The following is a 27,012-nucleotide window of genomic DNA, read 5'->3' as shown; positions in this document are numbered from 1 at the left end:
TTCTTCCCCTTCCTTATCCACTGAGCTCTGTTCTCCAAGCATGCTGAATAGTTTAATCTTCCCCAACTGCACTGTCCTGCCACCAGTCCAGGGGCTCTTGCCTGGGGTTTATAGATCCCTTGAGGGAAGAGAGATGTCTCTGGGTGGAAGTCAGGAACCTCGATGGGAAAAAAATTGCATATTTATTTTCATTAACCTCCAGCTGAAATTTAGAACTTCTTCCAATTATGAAGGTAGCCAACGAACTTCGGTAGTATTACCAGGACCTTTTTATCACTAATAGAAATCACAGATATTTTCATATCAATTGTTGAAGGTACCAGGATATATCATGTATCTTTATCATTACTGAGATATTTACAGTAATTAGCTCTCATCTAGACCTTGGTATTGAATGCATTAACAAAGAATCACATATAGTACTATTTATATAGTACTAAAAACATTTTAAAAGGTATTTTGCTAACTGTACTTTAATATACTTGAATGACTTTGTTATCCAATGTATTTTACTTTGTTCATGAAAAACTTGTTCCAGGAAGGGATCCCTAGGCTTCACCAGACAGTCAGAAGGGTTCAAGGCTTGAAAAAGTCAAGAGCCCCTGTCGTCATTCTCCTCCCTTAGAAGGTTCTTCTGACCTTAAACTCGACACTCTTGACCTAACGAACACCCACTCATCCCTTGGGGCTTGATTTAAAGGTACACCCTTGAAAGTCCTGTTCCCTGATCCACCAAGACTGGAAAGACCTCCTGTCAGTTTCTTTAGCAGTGAACTTTCCTCAGTTACGGCATGGATTTCACTATGGTATGTTTACCTTTCACTCATTGGACTCTAGCACAGACACAAGCTCTTTGAGCCTAGCACTGTGGCTTACCCCTGTTATGTCCACAGTGCCCAACACATAGTGAGTGCTCAATAGGCCTCTATTCAATGTGGACTGATTCGCACTCCACTGCAGTAGTATGGCTCATGCTGAACTATTCATTCATACAAATATTTTTGGAGATGTTACTAGGTCCCAGGGACCTTCTAACCAATGGAAATGGAACAGAGAATAATACAGATAGAAATACCTGCCCCAGATGCTTATATTCTCAAGAAGTGAGCTAGTCAAATAAACAAACTTTTGCAAAGTAAAACACTCCAGTCACAGAGAGACAAATACTGTGTGATTCCACTTACATAAGGTACCTAGCGTAGTCACATTCATAGAGACAGAAAGTAGAATGGTAATTGCAGGGGTTGGAAGGGAGTAGGGAATGAGGAGTTAGTGTTTAATGGGTACGAAGTTTCAGTTGGGGAAGATGAAAAAAGTTCTGGAATGGATGTTGGTGATGGTTGTACAAAAATGTGAAAGTACTGAACTACACACTTGAAAATGGTCAAAATGGTACATTTTATGTTATATATATATATATATATATATATATATATATATGTATATGTGTATATATATATATATATATATATATATATATATATATATATATATCATCGCAATTTTAAGAAGTAAAACACACTATATGAGACAGGGAACGTGCTAGAGGAAAACAGAGATGGGAAGCAGGGAGAGGTAGGGCTGAGAGGTAGGAGGTTGGGAGAGGCCTCACTGCTCACTGCTATGAGATGTCTTACTTGTTTTTGCTCAGGACCTGACTTACACGCACAACCATGTTTCTGGAAGAAGATTTAGAAAGACCCAAATCTTCCATCTGATGATCAGTGGGCACAAAGTGGAGCTTTGGTCATGCACCTTGCTAAATTCCTGAGAACTAGATGCCTGTCATTCTCCCAGCACTTCCTTGAAAAAGCATAGCATCAATGAGGGAAATCCTCAAGGAAAAGCATTGGTATCTCACATTGTTACTTGGACCTACCATTTGTCTTTCCTTGTCCACATTTCGGTTTGATATAAGCACTTCCCTGCCGTGCGTCATCAAAGAATTATGAGACCATTTGAGGAGGTCAAGATGACGAGTTGTTGAAAATCAGATAATGATATCTGATCTATGTCTCTAATGTCTCTATAAATCACCTTAATATCCATGCTTTCTAGAGTCTGAATTTATACTATTTATTTTTCTTAACTCACAAAAGATCGTCAATATGGATTCCAAGTCTAATTGTAATACTTTAGTAAGTGGTCTGACTTTTGTGTTTTTGACATTTTAATGCAAATTTTTATTAAAGCAAATGTTAACAAATCTGGAGATTTAAAGTTTGATCTATATAATATCAAAACAATTGGTTATAAAGTGCAACTTCTATCCATTCAACTCTGCTTTGGCTTTACAATGTCAACTGCACAGTCCAACTGAATTTTTTTTCAAAAGGTCGTATGGCCAATAAGTAAACACAGATCTTCTAATACTCTTCTTTTCCTCTAAGTTAAAGGTTCCACCATTTAGAGACACTATAACCAGCAAAGCTTAATGAAATATTAAGTATAATGCTCCTTTGTAATGTTATCTTAGTTAATTATAACAATTTAAGATTTTAAAAGTTTACAAATCTTTCTCAATGAAATAGTAAGACTTTTACAGCTTATTAGAAACTGGCAAATTATAAGCCATCTTACATTGTCTAGATCTTAAAGCATAGATTGCTAGAGCTTAATTCTTCAAAAATTAGAAATATCTCTCCTTCTCACCTTCTAAGACAAAAACAAAAACAAAACAAAAAAACATGGAATTTAGCTGAAAACACATCCCAGAAACAAGTGAGTTATCTAACTATGAAGACAAACTATAACTTAGAGAAGAAGCTTTCCTGATCATGGTGCTGCCATTTAATTTCCCTATTTTGGTCTTTTTCAATTCTGTCAAATGGGAACACTTTGGCTTTTTGATCATTGTAAAGATGTATTGGTAGTAATCCTAACATTCTTAGAAAATGAAAATATTTAAGTGACTGCTAAATCAGAACCCTTGACTGAATACTATGTAACCAGCTTTTGTGTTTTAAGGTGAGTTATGTCTAACATTGAATTTTTTAAACCCATTTCTTTCATGATTCAAATGCAGTTTGGATCCTTTTCATCTTTCCCCCCCCCACTTGTCTGTGTTTACTACTTAATGTTTGTAAAAATGATCCCTTCTTCATGGAACCTATTCCTATTTCATAATGAAATCCATTTGTGCAGGGCAATGAACTCCTTAAGTCTCAATTTTTTTTTTAAGCAATTTATCTGAGTCTCATTTTCCTCATCTGTAAAATAGCAAAAGTTATTTTCTAAGAGTATACAATTTCTGTGGAATTATTCGCTCTCCTGCTATAATTTGTAACTAATGCATACACCCACCACTCTCCTACAGTACAGGACCCAATAAATTCTCATCTGGACTCTTTCAAAAGGTCCCTAACAGAGCTCTTCACCACCTATTTCTCCTCACCCCAAACCATCCCCCATAAGCTGAGCTACAGATAAACATTTAATATGCAGTGACAGGTGTGCAACTGGCTAGCTCACAGAATTCATTGCAAACAGTTAAGCTAGCATTTGAGGCCCTCGCAACAGGACCTTAATCGGACCTTTCCCGCCTTCCCATCTTCTTTTTCCCTGCATGTTCCCGGCAATCATTCATTTGCTCATTCAGATATACTTACTGAGGACTATCTGCTAAGCACTGTGTTACTTGCTGGAAGCAATGATGAGCCAAACCAGATTAAGTTCCAGGCAGGGCACTGCTTGTGTCAAGACCCAGAAGGGAAGAAGGGAGTTTACGCGAGATGCCATACAGACCACATGGCTTAAGCAGAGAGCCTGAAAGCAGGGGATAAGTTTAAAGGGTGAAGGAGAAAAACTCAATAGAACTCATAGACCTCCTCACGGAGATCTGTCATTCATTATCTGAAGCACAATGAGAAGCCACACTTATTGAATGGAGCTGTAATTCCCTGTAATTTTCCTCCCCAAATTTGTTGTTTCTACAGTTCCTTTGGCATGAACTATACTCTTTCTTCATCTCTCCAACTCATTACCATTTTTCAGAACACTAATTTCAAATCCTATCTCTTTCATGGAACATTTCCTCCTCTCCCTAAACCAAATGGAGCATTTATTTTTGCCATTTTATGTCCTTATCCTTTTTAAGTACTAAATGTGAGGGCCTGATATGATAGTCACAAGCTACATTATTGACCAAAATGTGGCTAGTCTTCATTGAGAGTGCTATAAGTCTAAAGTACAGACCAGAGATTAAAGACTTAGTCCAAATACGTATATATAAAATACCTCACTGAAAATTTCATATTGATTTACATGTTGAAATAAAAGTATTTTAGATGTATTGGGTTAAATAAATTGTATTATTAAAATTAATTTCATCTTTCTTTTTACTTTATTTAATGTGCCTAGTAGAACATTTAAAATTTTATATTTCTATTGGAAGTACTCTTTAATCTATATGCTTCCTGAATAGTGACTGTTTATTCAGGTATGCATGTTTATCCCCCTAACTAAGAAACACACTAGTTTGTCCATAATAAAGACTCCTTTTTGTTAAGGGACCATTGAGGATGAACAAATGTATTTCTAATCATAAGTTGGCTGGGGACACATCTTTGCCAATCAGAAAACCTGATTCCAAGGATATTGTATCTTATACCTAGAAAAAATGTTCAGTTTTAAACATCTCTTCAGGGTCATTTTCTGTCACTCTCCCATAGGAGCCTTCTGTTTCAAACAAACCTGTCCCCTTACTGATCTTTAAAATGCCTGGTGCTTATCTATTTCATCTCAACCTCCATCGTGTTACTGACCAAGCGTTCTCTGTAAATGTCTCACAGTCAGACTCCCCTCAGAAGGTTGTCAGATTGCTACTATACATTCAATATGGAAAGAAGTCTCATACTGGTCCATCTCAAAGGGCCACAGCAGCCTACAACAGCTTGCTCCCATGCCAGGTGCCTTGTTTGGATTCAATTAATTGTGGCCAGAATGACAAAATCACATCATTGGTTTTTCCTCAGAAGAAGCAGAGGGAGTGGCAAACACCCAGAACTCCTATCTAGCATACCACGTGTCATACCTATTTACGTAATGTTGTTTTGTTTATTCTTAAACCCAGAGAACTGTTTTTAGAAATGATTCATTTAATTACATCAAAAACACTAGGATATAAATGTGTTTGAAAATTGGTTGTTGAGGTCCAGCACATTTTTTGGAGAGATAACAGGAATTAGTATAATAGCTAGGACTCTGGCAGGAATCAGACCTGGATTCTGCATCTTACTTGCCGTGCGACTTTAGGAAAGTCAAGCGACTTCTCTGGGACTTAGTATTTTTCATCTATAAAATGGTGATAATGTTGATCTCGTGGGATGTTACGCATAAGAGGTGATAATTGCACAGTGCCTGGGACACAATGGTCCTTCACTAATAGAGACTGCGTTTAACGTATTGGGACATTATTGTTGGAATCAGTGGTAGAAATTTGACTTCATGTTTAATGAAATAAGAATCCTTATTTCATTGAGTATTGAACCTTTATGAGTCTAGAATGGAGGAGAAACATCAAACTCAGGTTCTATAACCTCAGAAATTACATCATGCAGAAATTTATTACATTGTACACAGTCATTGATTATACATGGCACCAAATATCGAAGGAAAACAAAACAAAACAACCTCCTAGTCAATCATTTGGATGTTAGTAGATTTGGTAGCCAACAGTCTTGTGGCCAATCAGTATAGTCTTGAGTAATAATGAACATTTGTATAAAGCTTATTACAAAGTGCTGTCACAAACATTATCTTAATTAATCCTCACAATAACTATTCTGTTCTGGAGATAGCTGTCTGAGGATGATAATGGTCATGATGATAATAATGATTAGAGGAAAAAAAAGGGTAATATCACCAGGTGGAAGAGAGGTTGCGTATACAAGAAAGTATAAGCCAAGGAGGCAGCAGTTCTCGGTGCCAATCCTCAATCTGGATAAAAGAAAGGAAGTAAGAAACTAATATAAATGTCATGCATATTAACTGTCAGAGATTTTATTTGATCCTTGCAATAGGCCTGTCAGTTAGACAATATTTCCATCTAGTAAATAAGGACCTTGAGGTTCAGGAAGATTAGTAACAGGACTAAGGTTTCAGCAAATGTTCCAGCCAGAATTCAGTCTCATTCCCAACAACCTGCCCATTCCCAACAATCATATAACTATATGATTGTTTCACTATAACTGTATATGTTTTATGCTTCCACAAGCCCTTAACAAATAACAGGCTTCAAGAATGTTTGAACATACAAAGGAATGAATTTACATTGATAGTATAGCACAATGTCCCAGATGAACTCCAAAATGTAAATCTCCGACCATCTCAAGAATTGGGGAAGGGGTGCCCAGTAAGCATCTACACAAAATGACACGCATGTGTGTTTTGGTTTTTTTAATTGAAGGAAGAAGCCACTCTACAAGAGTGAGAGTGTAATAAGGGGGCACAGACTCTTGAGAGTGGAGAGGGTAAAAAGCTGGGAAAGAACTGCATAGCTCCTATTTCCCTGTCCAGGTCAAGAAATGTATTTGCACAGAGGTGGACAAGAGGATATCAGTACAAGACACTGAAGGGTGGTGTTCTCTAGTGATGATCAAATGAGACAGATAGCTGGACCGAGGGGTGCTTTCTGCCCCCACCCCCGCCTGTCCTCATTATCGCCCTTTCATGCCAACATTGACACAGAGCAGCGAAGGCATCACAAGAATGCCTGATAGTCACCAGCAAAGGTGGCTGTGAGGGGCCAAGAAACCTCAGGCAGGGCTGGAAGCACAGATGAGGTGAAAGAACACACACACAACTGGACTTCTTTCTGGGACACTCCGAGGGGAGTCCGTCACTAAGACACATAATTTGGCTGTTCCCTTTAAACTGACCTTGTTTACACCATTAGGCTCCTGAGGGCTGGGACATATTCAAATGGACTAATCAGATTAGTTAAGAGTCGCTTTAGAAAGTATACTAGCAACTTAGCCCATAGGAAACTAAAACAGAAAATGTTTTCATTGTGAGGAAACAGGATACCAGGGCTGCAAAAAAACACTCCTTGATTTGAGGGAAGAGGAGGAGAGTCACCAGGGGGGAAACAAGAATGCTGCAAGGCCTAGAGCAGTGGTTCTTAAAAGTGGGGTCCCTGGAACAGCAGCATCTGCTTCACCGAGAAACTTGATAGAAATGCAAAGCCTGGGCCCCACGCTAGACCTACTGAATCACAAACTGTGGAGATGGGGTCCAGAAATCTGTGTTTTAACAAACCCTCCATGTGATTCTGAAATGGGCTTAAGTTTGAGCACCACTGGCCTAGAGGAAGTTGAGAGAACTGGGGGCGGCCTATGAGGTGGGAGGTAGCTCCAGCAGCGGTACTGTCCTCAGGACCAGGGCAACAGGCCACTCTGGGCGGGGTTTATGCATCGTCTCCTTGGTTGGCCCTGACCACCAGCAGGAAACAGGGTGTATGGAGCCCAGGTCCACACCCACCAGACACAGATCCCCTGTAGACTACACCTCCTGCAGACCGCCTCCAGCGCCCACCTGGGCCCCAAGCCCTCTTACACAACTCTTCTAGGGGTGACCTCTGGGTGCTGTTTGGGGGCAGAGCTGGAGTTGGAGCTGGGGTCCCTGGCAGTGGGGTGGAGTTAGATGGCCTGACTGGGGCCTGAGGCAGCCCCCAGTGCTATCTCTGACATCTACAGGTGTGTTCGGGACAAATCGCCTGCTCACTGTTTTACCTAGAGGCAACCTAGGTGAATCTAGTTCAAATTACTGACCTGCTGAGAAGAAATAAGAGCATCATTTTTTTCTCTCAGAAATCTCCTAGTCTTTGAGAACAAAGAAGAAATTCTATGAAAATTGACTTTGATATACTTTAAAAAGAACAGTTAATATCCTTCTGGTTGCCTCTTCATATGCTATAAGCTGAATTGGTCATTTAATTACCATTGTGAAATATGTTTGTTTTTTTTAAACCAGGCATATATATATATATATATATATATATATATATATATATATATACATATAATTATGAACTAAGGTTTGAGAACCTAGGTTAACTAGAAAATTAATATCAATTGAACTTCAATTTTAGAATAACTTCAAATTCTAAATGAATGAACTTTTCTTCTAGTAAAGAGCTAAAACTTTTTTTTTCACCACACGCCAGCTCTGGAGATTTTTAAATATATTAGTTAAAAATTTCTTCATTTCCAGGAAAATAAGAAAAAGCAAATAATTAAGAGCACCATAGAGATTTTAAGAACTGGAAAGCAGTGAAAAATATATTCAATTCTAAGGTTTATTATGTCTTCTCAAATTGATATAAAATAATATCTTTCTCCTTTGAAAAATCCTTTTTTAAAATATGTCAACATCTACATCCTACTGAACTAACATAATTGTATACATTTTAATGAAATAAAAAAAAAAGCAGAAACAAGATTATGTTAACCAGCATTAAAACACATACAATATCCTTCAAGGTAACTAGACATAGGGACTTACAGCAGGTATAATTTCCATCTAAGAACTAATGATTAGAGTTAAAAGGTGTCTCACTTCAAATGAGGAAATCCATTATATTTATCTCCAGTGGCAAGAGATGATTATTATATTGTAAATATATTTTATATTGACTCCATATTTCATCCAAAGTTGCTGAAGAGTAAAAAATAATTATAGGAAGCAACTGCATGAAATGTACATGAGGGAAGGTAAAATTCAAAGGAGAAGCCCTTCATGAGTATGTGCTTACATGATGGCACCTGGAATTGGGTGCATAAGGCACACAAAGTATATATTTTGAGGGCCTGGTTGCCTGATTTCTAAGACACCTGCTAGCTTTGAAGTAACTTTCATAAGATTCCCTCAGTAGTTTTGAGAGATGCAGCTAGTAGCATTAGTCATTACAATATAATATTGCATTTCAAAGATAGTTTTTTTTAAATATTCAGTTCTTGATTCTATGCTTACCTAGCATAGAATTTGTGTTACTGGCTACAATCTTGCAGAAAAATTTCTGGCAATTTTACACTGCTAAAGACATTGGGCTAAGAGATGCTACCTAGTTTGGTAAGAAAACCACTGGCTAAAAGTTCATAAACTTCCTAACCTTATCCAAGTCCCGATTTGTTACAGAATGCTTGGATGATACCAGAAAAGCATCAGCTTTATCTTCCATAAAATGAAAACCGTATGAGAGCGTGAATGTTGATGACTATGTGTCTAGGAGCTTCAGGCTTAATACAATAGTCCACAAACTAGAAATAGTGTTTATATGAGCCATAGTGAAGGTGTGGGAAGAACAGTTATAAGGCAAATAAAAACCTAAAGGGCTATAAGGACAGACTCATTTAATGCCTAGAACCAAAAAAAAAAAAGTGCATTATTTTGGTACTTCCCTTCATGGAGTGAAAGATTGGTCAGATTTTGTCTTTGATGTGCTCTCTGAAGTGCAGCTGACTTCTTTAAAAGAAAGCCCCATTTAACTTTTGTATGTGGGAGGCCCAAATATGCCTTGCTGTACCTCCATCCGTTGGTTCATCTTTCAGATAATAGTTATTCAAATCCTGGAAAACTGTTGTCATGGCCTTCCAAAGTTTTGCATCTGCGTATTTCTTGTTTGATGTCGGCATCAGAGTGCTCCAGAGATACAGAACAATTAGAAGATATTTATATGAAGCGACTTATTTCAATTAGTTGGCTCCTGTGATTGTGGGAATGGCAAAGTCTAAAGTGTATAGAGCAGACCAGATGGTTGATGCTGCAATCTTGAGGCAGACTTTCTTCTTCTCAGGGAAATTTCAGTTTTGTTGTAAGTCCTTTCAACTGATTAGATGAGTCTCACCCAGATTATTGAAGATAGCTCTTTTAGTTAAAGTCAACTGATTGTAGATATTGGTCACCTCTGCAAAATTCCCTCACAGCAACACATAGATTAGAGTTTAATTGAACAACCAGGTACTATAGCCTAGCCAAGTTGATACATATTTCTAAGCATCACAATTTTCTTCCCCATTCTACCTGCTCTTATTTGGGTGTTCCCTAGTTTGTCAATACCCCTATTAAAATCAGAACAAGTCTCAAACCCGTACCCCAGATTTAATTTAACAGAACAGAGGTCTGTATACTACCTCCCTTGTTTTGGCCTCAGTGATTCTACTGATATAGCCTCATTCAAGTAGTCCATAAAATGGATTAGACTTTTCCAATAGGGCTTAGAGTGAACTAAAATTTATGAGACTTTTTCTACTTGAACTGCTTTTAATTCAGTCTCTCTTATTCTGCAATTAGGAGGAAAATAGTAAGTTGACCTGTCATAGTTCAAGTGTAAAAAGCTCAAGGACATAGATAAACTTTATGAACATGTGAGTGACTTTCCTAATATAAGTTATATGTGGAATTATAGTATGTCAGAACTGAACAAGATCGGGGTGGCTGGTTAGCTCAGTTGGTTAGAGCGCTGTGCTTTTAACAACAAGGTTGCCGGTTCGATCCGCACATGGGCTACTGTGAGCTGCACCCTTCCCCAAATTGAAACAAGTACTTGACTTGGAGCTCATGGGTCCCAGAAAAACAAACTTAAAATAAATAAAAGTTAAAAAAAAAAAAAAGAATTGAACAAGATCATAAAGATCTTCACTTCCCTCTGCCCATACATACCAAGTGCTTGAAATTTTTTCTAAAATAAGTTTAGTGACTAAAAACTTTCTCTCTTCTGATAGCCAATTTCATCTTTGGAAAGCTAACCATGAATAATTCAAAATGAATTACCCATATCTATATATTGATTTTACATATTTACAGAGGGCTCAAATATTCTAATCTACCATCGAATCATCTTCTATTATTTGTTAGATATGATCATTACCTCTTCCTGAATGAGGAAACACTCAGAGGTTAAGTTAGTTGCTTAAAGTCCCACTTCTAATAAATGATAGTAATAACCCTTGAAATCACATCTCCTGACACTACTAAGATACTTAGATAAACACCAAAATGGACAAAAGCTAAAACTATGAATGGGAAGGTGGATGAAAAAGTTGGATCAGGGACTTTAAAATGTGGTTATGGTCTAGAATCAAGGATGCTGGAAAGGAAAACGAGGCTGTGCAATTTCCAAAGGTTACGTCTGCTACTTCATTCAGACCCCATGGGGTGAAAGGTACACACTTAGCAACTAATGCAACAAATATTTACTGATCTTGATCCATGCACAACATTGGTTGGAGTGACCAGTGCCACAAAAATCTGCAAAGTGAAATCTTTATCAATAAAGAATTTACAATCTAATCTAATAAAGGACACAAATTAAGAAGTTGAATTATCACCACAAGACATCTATCCATTCCTTTACCCATCTTTTCATTCAACAAATACTTAGAAATTTTTATGTGCCCTCAAGACAGTCATGAATAAGATATAGGTAGTGAAATTGTAATAGGAAGTATAGTGTATAGAGAAGAGACATCTTTATGCAGAGAGAGGCCACTTGGAAGAGACAAGGTGTTTTATAATTGTCTTTGCCTGAATCACAAACCTATCCTGTTCAGGTGTCCAGGTACGTCCAGGTACTGTCCTTGGCATGTCCCCAAAATCATAACTTTTTAGATGAGTAGTTCCCAAATGAGAAAGTGGAGGTGGGGGCAGGAGTGGGGCTGTTTTTACCATAAAAAGAGGCATAGGGTACCAGGATGACAAAAATAATGAATGTAGCCAAGACTCGACTTTTTAAGCAAGGCCAATTATATTTTTGCTTACTAGATTGTGGTAGAGTACTTAATGAACATCTCTCTGTTGATTCCAAGTTTGTATGTAAACTCAATCCCTGACTTGTTTGAATGTTGGTTTTAAAGTAAAAGATTGGCACAGCATGATGACGAGAAGTTTCTGCAAACCACCTTTTCATGCAAAAGGTTAGGTATGAAGCTCTCCCCATAAAGCTGAAGGGTTTGCTATTTCCTTTTGGGGTTTAATGAGGATTGCATTAATGTAATGCAATAAATGCATATTTCTGGATTATGTACCCCATTTCCACTTTTCTTTTTTTTTTTTTCTTTAACAAGTCAGCTCATGCTGCTCAGTGTTGATATCCATTGCAGGTTACACCATTTCTGGAGAGGGTGAGGTCACCAAGAATTATGTTGCCAGGATCCTTCTCTGCTTCTGACCCTTTAGCTTTAATATTATTATTGTTGCTGTTATTTTGCATATTACAAAAAATTCATTCTGTACTGAAAAATATCTAGTTTTTCCTTTTCTACTTAGACTCATGTTAACAGTCAATTCTCTCTGTCTCAATTATGCTGAGGTCACAGTGAATTTTGCAATTTCAGCATTTTCCTTGGGTTCATCAAACATGTGCAATTCATTCTCAATCCACTCTCCTATCTTCCACATTTTTTAGAACCTCACACAGTCCTTGGACACAGTGGATATTTCATAAATATCTATTTATTAGCTTTGACTCTCTTCTTGTTTTCAGGGAACAAATTATCTTACCATTTTCTTTATAAAATATGAAGTGAGAAAAAAATAGAATACCAAATTAGAAACCATTACCAAAACAGCACAAGCATCATTTGGAGGAAAATTGGTTTTGCATAAAATTGAAACTGAGTGTGCTGTGCAGCTTCTTGTATAAGAGAACTCAACAAAGGAGCAGAAACACCAGAGAGTAGTAATAAGCCCCCATTTTGGATCACCTTCCCTTTCATTTAGCACTTTCATTTTAATGAAGTAATATACACCATTCAGATAATAAGACTTGCATTCAGTTTTTATCATTACAATTTAAACGGATTTTCTAACCACTGCCTTTAAGACCGTAAGATGATTTCAAAGGCCCTGTGGGTTGTTTCTTTTTTTTTTTTTTTCAGTTTATCTAATGGAAGTAATATAAAGTTATGGGAAAATATAACTGGAATAACAAGCAGAGAGAAAATGTACTGGGTAAAGCAAATGTTATTGATCATTTGTTCATTCAACAAACCTGTGCTGAGGGCTGCCCACTGTAGAAGTAGGAGCATCCAAATCATATTAGCTGAACTCCAGTGAATAAATAGCCCTGAATCTGTGACATGGATAGAAAAGACTGCAAGCCTTACCTAGTCCAAGCCCTTCATTTTATAGATAAGGACACTGAAGTTCAAATGGGTTAAGTGACATGCTCAGTCGAGGTAGGTGGGAAGCTAGAACTAGAATCCAATTCTCTTAATCTAGCTCATTACTCATTTCTGTAGAAAATCATTATTCTATTTTAAATGTGTGGGTGTTTTTCAGGCTTATTAATTGTAAGGAAATCTAAATTACTTGTAGAGTAACTGCTTAACCTCAGAATAACATAAAAACCATATACTACAGCTTAGTAACCTGTCACGCACAACACCCGACCCTACGCTTAACTACAAAAATCAATTAAATTTATAATATACATAGATTATTACAGAACATAACAGCTATATGAAATAATAAAGCTCTGACACTATACTAGATTTGGGGAGTGAGGGCGAATGGAGAAAGGAAGGAAGAGGTCTTTGAAGGACCTGATCGTAGAGCCCCACCAGGGGGTAAAGAATGGCCCTTTCAATCTGTTATTATATACAGGATGACCCTCTCCCAGTGCCCTCTCCTGGGTCTGCCAAGGACTTCCTACTCATCCTTCCTCCAAGACTCCATTTCAGGTTCCTTTCAACTTTCTCTGACTTTCATCCAGGTCACATAGAGCTTGAAAATAAAATTTAAAAACTTTAAAAGCCTCTGGTAAGGCTTCATGTTTCAGAAGCTACACTGGGTTTAGAAACATGTGGAGAAGATACCCATTCTTGAAACCCTCTCTGTCCACACTGCTCCTTCCTCTAGTCTAGACTGCCTTTCCTCTGGACATACTGTGTTTTATCCTAGAGTACAGCAAATCTGATCGGATCAATCGAAAGTTTAAAATTCTTAAGGTTTCTCTCCCTCTGAGTTAAGGATAACATTTCAGCATTCAAGCATTCAAGTCCCTTTGATAATCTGACCCCTTTATCTTTTTGCCTTTCTGGCTTGCCCCAAGGGTGGCTCCAGTCAACCCTCTCTGTGAGCGTGCCTTTAACACGCTATCCTCTCTACCCAAAACTCAGCCTCATCCCAGCCTGATCCTACTTATCCCCAAAGACGAATTCATACTAGCTTTCACAGTTGATTTCCTTGGTGACTCTTAAAGACCATTGCCTCTGAGTTTTTATTCCCTGTGCCTTGCATAGTACCTGTCTTTAAAACAATCAACACAAATTTCTTCATCACTTACTATATTCTTGGAGCTGTGCTAACTAAACTCTGGGGATATAACAGTCATCTTCTTTCCTTGGGAGCTGCAACTGAATGTGAAGGCAGACAGGAAATGGGGAGGGGATAGTCTAGGAAGAGGGAACACACAGAAGATACTTTGTACATGTCCCATTAATGAATATGTGAGAGAAAATAGTGTCTTTGTCCCTGTGCAACTCACATTCTAATAGGGGAAATAGACAAGTAAAGAAGAACGAATGTGTTTCTGTTTAAATAAATAAACACCACGATGGGTCAAGAGGTGGTGAGACAAGGGAGGACTGTCTTAACTCTGTCTCTTAGCAGGCATTCCCAGCTGGGCAAGGTGGGTGAGAGGGAAACGTTTGTACACAAAGACTGAAGACAACGCCAAATGAAATGATATCGTGGAGAATTTGGATGAACTCAGTGCACAATGGGAGATAAGGAGTCTAAATTCCAGACCAAGGAATTTAGACTTTACCATTTAGATGTCCTTTAATTTGTGTGGCCTGAAATCAAGTCAATGGATTGCAATCAGCATTTTAAAGGAATAGAGTAGAATAGAAAATGTCAGCGCATTTTATGTAAAAAAGGTAAAAATGGGGGTGGAACCAGTTGTTCCAGTTATAGTTCTCTACACTTATATATGTGCACCAGGAATTCTCACGGTTCATCAGTTGTGATCAAACAAGTTTGAAAGCCACTGCTGCTGGCAATGGGGAACCACTGAAGAGCTGGGACAACCTTTGCATTTAAAAAGATCGTGAAGGTTAGAATGTCTTAACTATTGCATTGTTTTGTACACCTGGAAATAAAAAAAAAAATAATAACTTAAAAAGATTATGGTAAAAAAAAGATGTGGTTTCAGTAAGAAGAGGGTAAAGAGCGAGCCCATTTTGGGGATGGCTTTAGGAATCCAGAAGAAAGACAGCAAATGGTGATACTTGGACAAAGAAAATGATGTAGACTTGATACCTAAATGATATTTTATCATTCATTCTTCCTTTCCATTTCCACTGCTTCTTTTCTTGCTTGGCCTTTATCATTTCTTTTGTAATCCATTCCAGACTCATCCAGCTACTCCTGTTCTTGACCATCTTAAATTCATTCTTCATACTGCATGGAAAGACACATCTGACAATCCCACTCTCCTGCTTACACTTCAGTGACCACTTATTACCCCATGACCCAACCTTTCTATCCAGCTTCAATCTGCCTCTCCTCTTTGGGCTCATTTTCTATACATTCTATGTCTTGCCTCTATATTTTTGCCGCTATATTTTGACCCCTATATTTTGGCTTCTGTCATCCTCTCTGCTGGAAATTTCTCTCCCATTTTAATTTGTCTGGCTTCATTTGATCTGGCTTCATTTAACTCAACCTTCAAGATTAAGTTTAACTTGTCCCTTCTTCTAGCATACCTTCCCTGATTTCTCCCCCCATCTTTTCTCCCATGACACTTGATATAAAACTCTCCCATGACATGGAGCGATAACTGTAACATAACAAACATTAACCAAGTGTTCATCCAGTACTAAGTACCGGGCTTACATGCATCATCTGGTTTTGTCCTCACAAAACCTTTCTGAAGTATTATCATTTCCATCTCACAGTAGAGACAATGAGCACTGGGAAAGCTCAGTCAGTTGCCCACGCAGCGGTGCTGGGCTTTTCAGCCAGGCAGTGTTGTTCTAGCTTTTAACTGTTTGCTACCTTATTATATACTTACTATGCTATGATAAACCACAGGCTTATGGGTCCGTCTCTCTGAAATGCAAGCACCCTCACCCAAAATCACTGAAGAAATTACATTTCTTTGTGTCCCCAACACCCAGTATAATGCAAGGTAGATAGTTGAACTTATATCGAAAACTTTAAGAGCTATATGTAGTATGCAAACCAGGTAGGGACCGAGAGGTGCCCGCTGGATTTGGCAATGAGATTTATTGCGATCTTGGTGAAAACCAGTTTGAATAGAAACTCTTTTTGTTATGTACTTCACTTCAGTTCCAGCAAATATTTTGTGATCCATAAATATTGTTTCATGAATAAATTGCAATGGGTTGAGGAGTAAATATGAGATGAGGAATTAGGGATCATCTTTTCATGAAGCTTAGCTAAGAAGAACAAGAGTTGGGGTGGTGATGAAAGGCTTGCTGAAACAAGGAAGTTTGTGGATTAAAAGGGGGTCTTAAGCTTTTAGTCAGCTCACTTTTTAGAGAGATTGCAACATGTTAAATGTGCTAAGAGACGATAGCAAGAGAGGAAGAGTTAAAAATAATGGGAAAGGGGATTTCTTGGAGGAGACAGGAGGGCAAGTTTCCAAAGTGCTGGTGGATTGGCTGTGGACACGCCGGCCAGGTTCTTTCCCAGTGACCAGCCCAGCATTGCTATTTCCCCTGAGCCTTATTTCTCCATTCCAAAAGCAAATAACACATACTGTCCCTTAGAGATATTACCTGAAAGAATTCTCCCCTACATCCTCTTTATTTTTTCCTTTCTTTTTAAATTTTCTAAATCCAGCAAAGACAAATTCAAACTAAAAGGATCAGTTTAAACACATAAAGCAAAAACTTCACCTTCATTTCCGAAAGAAGGCTTATGTCAGTGAATTCCTTTGAGGGTGCTTTTTTCATTTAAAACTGGGTGGGGTAGGGTGGGTGCCTCAGCAGGGAAGAAGAAGGAGGGCATTCTCTACGTACAGAGCTGGAAGTACAGGGCAAGGACTGTTTCTGCTGCTTAATCTTCACCACACAAAGTGGTGGAGGAGAGAGGGCTGACAGCTACGTGAGGGGACGGAGTTGGAGGTGCTGTGAGCAAAACCAGAACAGGATGGAGAGATGTGTCCTCCCTCCTTCCTTCCTCATCCCTCTAGTGCTTCCCACCACCCAATCCCCCAGACTGGGTCTGGGGAAACACAGGTTTAGACCCTGACAATCTAGAACAGGATGCAGGCACCCTGGTCAATGCTGACAGGAAAGGACCTGGAAATCCCAAGGGCCACAGCAGGGATCAACGGGAAATTCCAAAAGACACTCAGTTATCAAGGTGCCTGCTCTGGAAAGCATTGCTGTGTAAGGGAAGTGGGATTATAGATCATATTTATTACCTTGATAGGTGATGATAGCAAAGCTTGTTAAAATCCATAAATGAATACATAAGAGTTATCATCAAAAATAAGCAATTTCCATTTTTATTGCCTACTATTTGTAAAACCATATGCCAGCCCCTGGGGAATTAAAAAAAATTCTAAGAAGCTGTCTTTACCATTATGGTCCAGCCGGAAACATGACATAGACCTAATAACAACCGGTGAGCACAGAAGTCTCATGGTTTTATATAAGCAATGGGGCGAAGAGATCAGATTAATATCACTAACCTTGCATTACAGCACTGTTATATTTTAGGAGCCGTGCTATGAAGCTGCCCCAGGCACCCATGTGAGGAGAATTGGCTTCTAGGAGCCTTCTTCTGAATTACTGTACATTCATATCATCATCAGCCTGCTGGCAGGTACCCTCTGAAAAGGAGTAAGTGTGGAGGTCCCTTTTTATAATCCATTGAATTATCCAAATAATTTCACTGGAAAACTGGCTTGACTATATCCGAATTGAAAGTTACTGTAGCATCATATACACAAAGCCAGTTTTCTATGATAAAAAGATGCCCCTGTGGAAAATGAAGAAGCTGTGTCCAACATCAAGTTCGCTTGGATTTTAAAGAAAAGACAGCTCCTCAGTCCCGGAAAACAAAAAGAATGATGAGATGAGCAGGCACTGATTATGAGTTCACAAATAAGCACCTGAACACTATAATTTTTCTGCATCAGTTGATATTATAGCTAAACCATTACATATTAAGAGGAATATCTGTTTACTATTACATAATAGAAAAAAAACACACACACTTGGAAAATCCCCAGAAGCTGGCCAATCTGTTTAATCAAGGATGGCCATTTTCTAGTCTGAGGGATTATTGCTTTGGGCTATCTTATTTTTTTTCTTTTCAAATAAATACATTAATAAAATCAGAGCAGACTGGGCTTAGCAAAGAAATTAGATAAATATTTTGTATACACAGTGTTCAGTAACAGTAGCTGTATGGTTAAAAGAAAGGCTTTATTTTCTCACTCCAACGTCTAGAGAGCTAGTTGCTTTTAAGTCTGTGTAGTTTGGAGACCAAGGGAAAAATTCTTGATTTGTTCAGGGTAAGGAGGATGTCTCGCCCCAGTCTACATTTGTTAACAATGATCTCCACAAACCTGAATAAAAGTGTGGCCCAGGTGGCTGAGGAGCCAGGGCTGAGGCTTGCATCCGGGCATTCATTTTTCTCACACACAGCTGCTACAGCTTTCGGAGAGTCATTGTGACTGGTCTCCGAGGGACTCCAAAAGCCACTCACAGACAGCTACTCCCTCCAGCAGAGCAATTCACCGCCTGAAGGAACACAATAGGCCAGTTGAAGCTTGAATTCCCTCAGGGGCAGAGGGCGCATCTCTCCACTCAGCAGTTTTTTGGAGGGCACCTTGCCTGACTGGAAGGTCGGAGGGAGAACCCCCTGTATTCACTCACTCACAACCTGGCCTCTCTCAAGATCAAGTAAACGTCATAAACCCCGTCATTAATCGGCCTAAAAAGCCCTTGGGAGGCTACCACGCCAGTGAAACGTGTAAAGGAATAGCAGGAAAGGGACATAGTGAAACTAGTGTGAGGACTTAGCCAAAAGCGATAAAGCATTTCAAGACAAACCATGCAATTAATGCCAGCAACAGTGCCTTGGCAAAATGTATGCATCTATTTTTGTAACACCTTTCTCCCTGATGCTTCTGGAGAAATAGACTCTTTCTAAATGTTCCACATTCTCTGTGGAAAGAGAGGGAATGTCCATGAGGTTCAGAAAGGGTTAATTTGTTACAGGTAATTTCAAATCATGGGTCTTTCAAATGAAATATCACTGCCACTAACACCTTGCCCCCAGGGGAATGTGTCAAGGCACAAAGCACAAACCTACATTTTGAACACGTGAGTAAATCACATAGTTCAGTAAGTTTAACTGAAATAAAATGGATTCTAATAATCAAAACCCCAGAAATATGAGCATAACACCTAGACACATACTTCACAAGTAGATGCAGGCAAGTCACTGGGGTTTTTTCCTTGGAAGACCTAAGCAGACTATTGCTACTTGTTCCAAGTGTTCAATTCCTACATGCAGCTTGAATCTTTCCCCTGAAAACCAGACCTGATGATCCATTGTCCTGTTGGATAACTGGATCCTGTGGGATCCAGTGTCACTGTTGGATGTCTTATGGCCTTATCACCTCTCAGGTCATTACTGAAAAGCCACCTTCTCAGGGAGGACTTCTTTCTCATACATTAAAACCAAACCCTCCCACTCGCAATGATCCTGATCATTTGTCTCTGCTTTATTTGCTTCCTTACATATTATAATTTACTTATTTTATTAAATAAATAACATATTCGCTTAATAAATAAATGTATTCCCTTAGACATAACTCAAGCTCCAGGAAGGATCTGTTTTGTTAACTGTTATATTCTTGATGCCTAGATTATCCCTGACACATAGTTGGTCTTCAGTAATGAATGATGAGTGGATGGTAGGTACAATATTGAAAGCATTAGATTGTTGTTTTTAAAAAGTTGTAGGATATCAAGTCATTTTATTTCTACTTCATAGAATTCTACCTGATAATATAACTTCAAGGGTCAAGTGGTGACCCTTGAAGGTGTGGAGTAAACTAGGGTTTTGTTTGGACAATCTTATTTGTTTGCTTCAGTTTTTTTGGTTTGGTTGTTTGTTTTGTTTTTTTTTTTATTTAAATTTAAATGCCCTTAGCAAGCATACACTCCCAGTGTGCCATACATAGTCCTCACCACTCCCTATGTTTATACACTGGTCATAGGGCTTTACACACTTACAGTTCCTGCCAGCATCTGAAGGTATTGAGTTTACCAGCTTATACCCAACTAGAAACTACCATGTTTCCCTGAAAATAAGACCTAGCCAGACCATCACCTCTAATGCATCTTTTGGAGCAAAAATTAATATAAGATCCAGTCTTCTATTCTATTCTATTATATTACATAAGACCTGGTATTATATTATATTATATTATTTTATATTAATTATATTATATTACATTATACTGGGTCTTATATTAACATAAGACCCGATCTTATATTATATTATTAGGACCCTGTCTCATATTATATTAAAATAAGACCGGTTCTTATATTAATTTTTGCTCCAAAAGACTTATTAGAGCTGATGGTCCGGCTAGGTCTTATTTTCGGGGAAACACGGCAGCCCAATGATTTGTTTAAACCAATAGGTGTAGTTTTGACCACATAATAATTTGCAGAGCGACTAGGGGAAAATTACTAACATCTTTGGGTCTCCTCTGACTCTGAAATTGTATAACAATATCTATTGGTGGTTTGACAGCCTATGCTCAAGGTCATCTGAACTATTCTAAGACTTCTTAGCTGGACATCAAATTAATGATAATTTGTTATGTGATTCTTAATCCCTATGGTTTCTAAAATCCAAGAGATCATTTAAGTTTATAGATCATTTGTATACTTCAAAGTGAGATATAATGTCTCTAAATTCCTGTCTTTTGATAAAACCAGTCTATAACCTAATGAAGTTTAGATTCAGTCACAGGTATATTCTTCTGTTATAAATTGAATAATTGTAAAATGAAATTGCATGAGATTTACTCTAAATATAATGATCCATAGATATAAGATTTACATTTCAATATACCAAGATTCTTATTCAATCGGGCGATACAAATTGATTCCAAGAGAAGTCTGGTTAAAATTCTATTCGTAATAACCCCTAAGTTAAATCTACTTGGCAAAAGAAATATTGAAAGTAAGCCAGAACAAAAGATTCATTTCAAAATACAATGTTGGCAACTAATCAGGAATGATTACCAAACTTCAAGTTAAAAATCCTCTGAATAAAAATAATAAAAAACATTTTCTATCACTAATGAAATTTAGCACTTTTTAGATTGATCAGAGACACATATGATCCTAACATGAGGAAGAGAGATTCTATTGTAGTCTCAAGCTTGTAGTGTTTCATTTAGACTTTCATTAATGAATCAAGTACTTTGAATGCACCTACTAATATGCTTATGGGGCCCTAGAGTGCAAGAAATACTGATGGAAACTTCCCACATGTTAACCTCTCAAATGTTAATATTAGGATAGTTAACTTAGGGGCGGCCCGTTGGCTCAGTTGGTTAGAGCTCTTAACAACAAGGTTGCTGGTTCAATTCCCACATGGGATGGTGGGCTGCACCCCCTGCAAATAAGATTGAAAATGGAGACTGGATTTGGAGCTGAATTGTGCCCTCCACAACTAGATTGAAGGACAACAATTGATGGGCTCTGGAGAAACACACTGTTCCCCCATATTCCCCAATAAAAAAATAAATTAAAAAGAAAGATATTTTAAATAGCTATAGAAAACAATACATATTAAGCACATAAAACAATTAAAAGACACCTATGTAACATATAAAAAAGAAATATGATAATTTTAATTGCTTGAGATTCTTATAAACTTTTACAGAAATTATTCTTTAAAAAATGAAAGGACAGGACATTGTAAAAAGAGGGAAAACTAAAACAGTCATAATCTTAACATGAATACAACAGTTTCTATTTGACCTGTTACTCCCTTGCTTTGTCTATAGGTAGTACATATATATTTATGTTTGTAATTATAGTGATTGAATAATTCTGCATTTGATATTTTTTCATATACTTGCATTTATGTTCCAAACATTTTGCATATTGCCAGAGTCCTCACGACATTTATTTTTAGTGATGGCATATTATTCTATCAAATTGCTTAACCATTCTTTCACTATTGCCATTTTAGTTTATTTCTCAGTGTTGTTGTTGTTGTTGTTTTAATTTAATTGTAGCATTACTAAGTAAAATTTAGTACTGTGATTTTATTTCTTCCTCCTTCTGGTATATGCTAATTCCATCAATTAGTTGACTATAAAAGAGTCCTCAGGAGTTTCAAAGAACATGGAAAGACATATTAAATCTAGATAAATTTCAAGCATTTGATGACCACAAGTCTTACAGCACTCTAATGCTTGTTAAATTGCATGCTTGTAAATGAGTAAACTCTGGATTCAAGGTGCCTGGATCTTGCCTTTGCTCAATACCAGCATATCTTATGGAAATTTGCTTCATCTCTCTGTGCCTCTCTTTTCTCATCTGTAAAATGTGATAAGTAGTAGTACTTATCATGTAAGACTGTTCTGAGGATAAGTCATTGGTTATGCATGTCAAATACTTAGAACAGGACCTGCTATATCTAAAGTGCTATATAAATATTATTTCTTTTAATATTAGAATAGTTTTATATTTTTTCTGTACCTTCCAGGCATTCTACATGCAAGCAAGACAAGTGTTGAGTTACAGAATTTTAAAAACAAACAAGATAATTCCTTAGCCAGAAACAATTTCATTCATTTTTTTTCTAGTTAGAATAACAAGTAATCTACATTAGAGATTTGTGAACTATCATTATCTCAGCATGATTATAATAGTAAAAGTAAAATAGACACCATCTACTGAACACTATATGCCAGGCAAAACATTTGGACATTTAAAAACTTTGTAAATATTCACAACCACCTGGAGGATTATTAGTATTACCCCAATCTTACAGATAGGGAGACAGACTCAGCAAGATGAAATGACCAGTCAAAAAATATATACTCCTGGAAAGTCATTGGTTATGTTTAGACTTGAAAGAAGGAGAAGTTGTGAGACTGAATTCTCCCTTCATGAGTATCCATCCACCAAATTTCCCACTAAAACCCCATTAAACATCAAAGGAGGTCAAATGCATTTGTGTTTTGTTTTTCTTCTTTTGTACGTCATAGGTACGAAGATGGATCAAGAGCCCAATGGTCAGTGTGGACAAGCATCCGAGTCCCAGCCTGAAGTACACGGGTCCCTCAGTTGTGCACATGCCCCCCGGGGAGCCTGACTTTGAGCCTCCCTTGTGTCAGATGTGCCTGGGAGACCATGCTTTCCAAAGAGGGGTTCTCCCTCACGAGGAGTCTTGCTCATGGGGAACTCAATCTGGATGTGAAGTAAGTTTACTTTTGCTCTGGATCTGTTCTCTTAAAAGGATTCTAGGCCTTTGTTTTTCTTGTATTTATGCCATAGTATGCAAAAAAAAATTTGTTTTATAATGTGCATTTATAAAGCTTCTGAGGAGGATATAGAATTGGGGTCTTTGTTAGCCTATTGCATTAATTTTCTAAAATATATTTTTGAATTCATTTTATTTTTCAATTACAGTTGACACCCAATGTTATTTTACACTACTTTCAGGTGTTTGACATAATGGTTAGACATTAACATAATTTACAAAGTGATTCCCTCAGTTTAGTCTAGCACCCACCTGGCACTACACATAGTTATTATATTATTGACTACATTCCCTATGCTTTACTTTACATCCCCATGACTATTTTGTAACTACTAATTGTAATTCTTAAAATCTTCACTTTTTTTTTTTTAAGGAGGGCACAGCTCACAGTGGCCCATGCGGGGATTGAACCGGCAACCTTGGTGCTCCCAGCACCACACTCTAACCAACTGAGCTAACCGGCCACCCCAACCCTTCACCTTTTTCACACAGCCCCCCAACCTCCCTCCCATCTAGCAACCATCAGTTTGCTCTCCATATATATGAGTCTTTTTCTGTATTTTTTGGTAGTGGTGTTGTTCATTCACTTTGTTCTTTAGATTCCACTAATTCAAAAAAGTATATATATGCTTATGTTCATCGCAGCATTATTTACAATAGCCAACAAATGGAAGCAACTTAAGTGGCCATCAATAGACAATTGTATAAAGAAAAAGTGGTACATATGAACAATGGAATATTATTTGGCCATAAAAAAGAATAAAATCTTACCATTTGTGACAACATGGATAAGCCTAACGTGAATCATGCTAAGTGAAATAAGTCAGAAAGAGAAAGACAAAAATAGGTTTTATTTTTTAGAGCAGTTTCAGGTCCACAATGAAATTAAGAGAAAGGTATAGAGAATTCCTGTGTACCCCCTAGAATAGCCTCCTCCACTATCTACATCCCCCACAAGGGTGGTACATTTGTTACAAGAAATCAATCTACATTGACACATTATCACCCAAAGTCCATAGTTTATATTAGGGTTCACTCTTGACTCTTGGTGTTGTACATTCTATGAGTTTGGATATGTAAGATGACATGGATCCATCATTAAAATATCAGAGAGGGCAGTTTCACTGTGCTAAAATACTCTCTGCGCCATCTATTCATCCCTCACTTTCCTCAACCCCTGGCATTAACTGATCTTTTTACCTTTAGTTTTGCCTTTTCCAGTTGCCATATGGTTGGAATCATATAGCATGTTGTACTATTTTTTTAGGCTATCAAGACTGAGTCAGCAATGTTTTGGCCAGCTGGAGACCTTCATTAGTTGTTTGATCACACAGAGATCCATTACTGTATGATGTAAGAAATATATCATAACAGTTATCTACAGGTTTGTAGCTTCCAGTGAAATATTTAGCTCAAAATGATTCCAATAACAGAACACTGTGTAACCTTTCATAAATTCCCATATATACTCCCATAAATTCCCATATATACTTCCCATATTTTTACTAAAACTTATTTTTCTCTGCTAGTCCAAGAATTTTTCTTGTCATTTTCTTTTAATTTTTCTAATCAAAGAAAGCCAGATAACTGACTTATCTTGTAAGTTCTAAGATTTCAAAAATTGACAGTTGTATTTTTAACTTATAACTCAATTAGGTTCATATTTATTTTGATTTTTAAACCAATCGATTACATGTTTATCTTATTTTTAGTATCTTATTAAAATAAAAGGACAACATTCAGAAGACAGAACTTGTTACTACAAAGTAGAATTATTGCAAGTGGTCTTCTGATATGTTATTTCAAATCAGTGCATCATAAGATGATAAATATGAATAGCTCCCTCCCTCCTTTAATTTCAAATGGGTGTTTTCCAGAGATAAAGAAATCACTTTAGCTGCTAAAAGAAAAGATTGAAAACCCTTGAGTCTGAATTCCTTTTTACACTGGGATATCCAATTTCACAGAATCTGTTCCCTTGTGAAAAACTAATACCTGCCTGCCTACTTTATAGTGTTACTGAAAAGATCAAATGAGATAACACATATGAATAGTTCATAATCTATAAAGTGCCATGCAAATATAAATCATTATTACTTACATTTGCTGATTTACTTATTAGCTAAGCCTGTCAATTTGTAACACTACAATAGACTTCCGTGACTAGGTTAGCATTTTGCTGATTGATGAACATCTGTCATGGTACATTTATTGTATAGCCAGACACTGGCTCAATTCCAGGATGGCCATAAAAAGCAATAAAGAGATTCTAAAGGCAAGGATTGACAAACGTCTTTTCTGTGAAGGGACAGATAGTACATGTTTAGACTCTGCAGGCCATACAATCTCTGTCACTTCTATTCAGCTCTGTACTTGTATGGAAAGCAGCCATAGATAATATCCAAATGAATAGGGCTGACTGTGCTCTAATAAAACTTATTTACAAAAATGTGTGGCTGGCCCACCAGCCATAGTTTGCAGACTCTTAGAGTCTAAAATAGTTTGCCAACTCTTTAGAGTGTAAAGAACTATTCACAACTTAGAGAAAGAGGGAGGTCTCCACAAATCCTACAGAGAACAAATGCCTAGGACTAAACATTTACTTGAGAGCCTACTGTATGCCTCCTCCCCTTTATTAGGATCTGGGGATAGATTAATGAATAAATGGAATTCCACACAAGAGGAAACAATAAACAAACAGCTGGAAGGAATTTAAAGCAACATTGTGATTCATTCTTCTACTTTATCTGGGATAATAGGTGAATCATTTTTCAATTCACAGTGGATTACCTGGTTCTGACTTTGCTGGTTTATTTTATTTTTTCCCTTAAGGTCACCACAATTCAAGTAGACACTTCTATTTTAAGAATTTAAAAACAAATCTATATTTTGTATTCCTGTAGGGGTTAAACCATGAAATAGTTCCTTGAGAAGGCACCTCAGTCCTTTTATGAAATGGAGTTGTGTGATGAGAAATACAGAGGCTGTTAGATGCAGTACTAAACTCCAAGCTGTTCCTTGACAACTCTTGATGTGGATTATTTTAAGCATGTCATTAATTTATTCTACCCTCTCAATGTTTCCTCCTATGAAAATTGAGATCCTTCGTGCTTACCATCCAGTTTCTTTCTTGGAGATTTTTAGTAATTTTCAGATGAGATGGGTTTGTTAAAATCTTGTAAATGTAAATGTATGTGTAAATAGAGTGCTGGGTGATCAGGCAACATTCTGGTGCCTGCTCTGCCACAAGGTCAATATGTGAACTTGAACAAGTCAAAACCTCTCAAACATCATATAATGGGCCTAACCTAATTAACTCTAAAGCTCTTTTTAGTCTGGAATTCTATAGTTGGATTTCGATGACCTATAAATGAAAATAAACTCCGTATTTGATGTGTAAAGATAAAAAAAATATTATAGAAAATGAGGTAAGAATGTTTTAAATAAAATAAGAAAGCAAATAAAGTTCTAGTCCTTTATGAATAATTGTGGGGGTTCTTTCCCCCT

At 37.3% G+C, this 27,012-nt stretch overlaps 1 protein-coding gene across 1 annotated transcript in view; it reads left to right on the top strand.

Annotated features, from left to right (window-relative positions):
- SGK1 (serum/glucocorticoid regulated kinase 1) overlaps positions 1–27,012 on the top strand; it is a 103,585-nt gene that overhangs the window by 17,265 nt on the left and 59,308 nt on the right. Inside the window, exon 2 of the mRNA XM_081045179.1 lies at positions 23,231–23,443. Within this exon, the coding sequence (XP_080901305.1) occupies positions 23,231–23,443 (213 nt within the window). The remainder of the gene's footprint in view (positions 1–23,230; positions 23,444–27,012) is intronic.

The sequence above is a fragment of the Rhinolophus hipposideros genome, assembly GCF_964194185.1.
Source record: "Rhinolophus hipposideros genome assembly, chromosome: 3".
Lineage (NCBI taxonomy): Eukaryota > Metazoa > Chordata > Mammalia > Chiroptera > Rhinolophidae > Rhinolophus > Rhinolophus hipposideros.
Note: the sequence above shows the minus strand (reverse complement) of the source record. Positions and strands in the feature narration are given on the sequence as shown.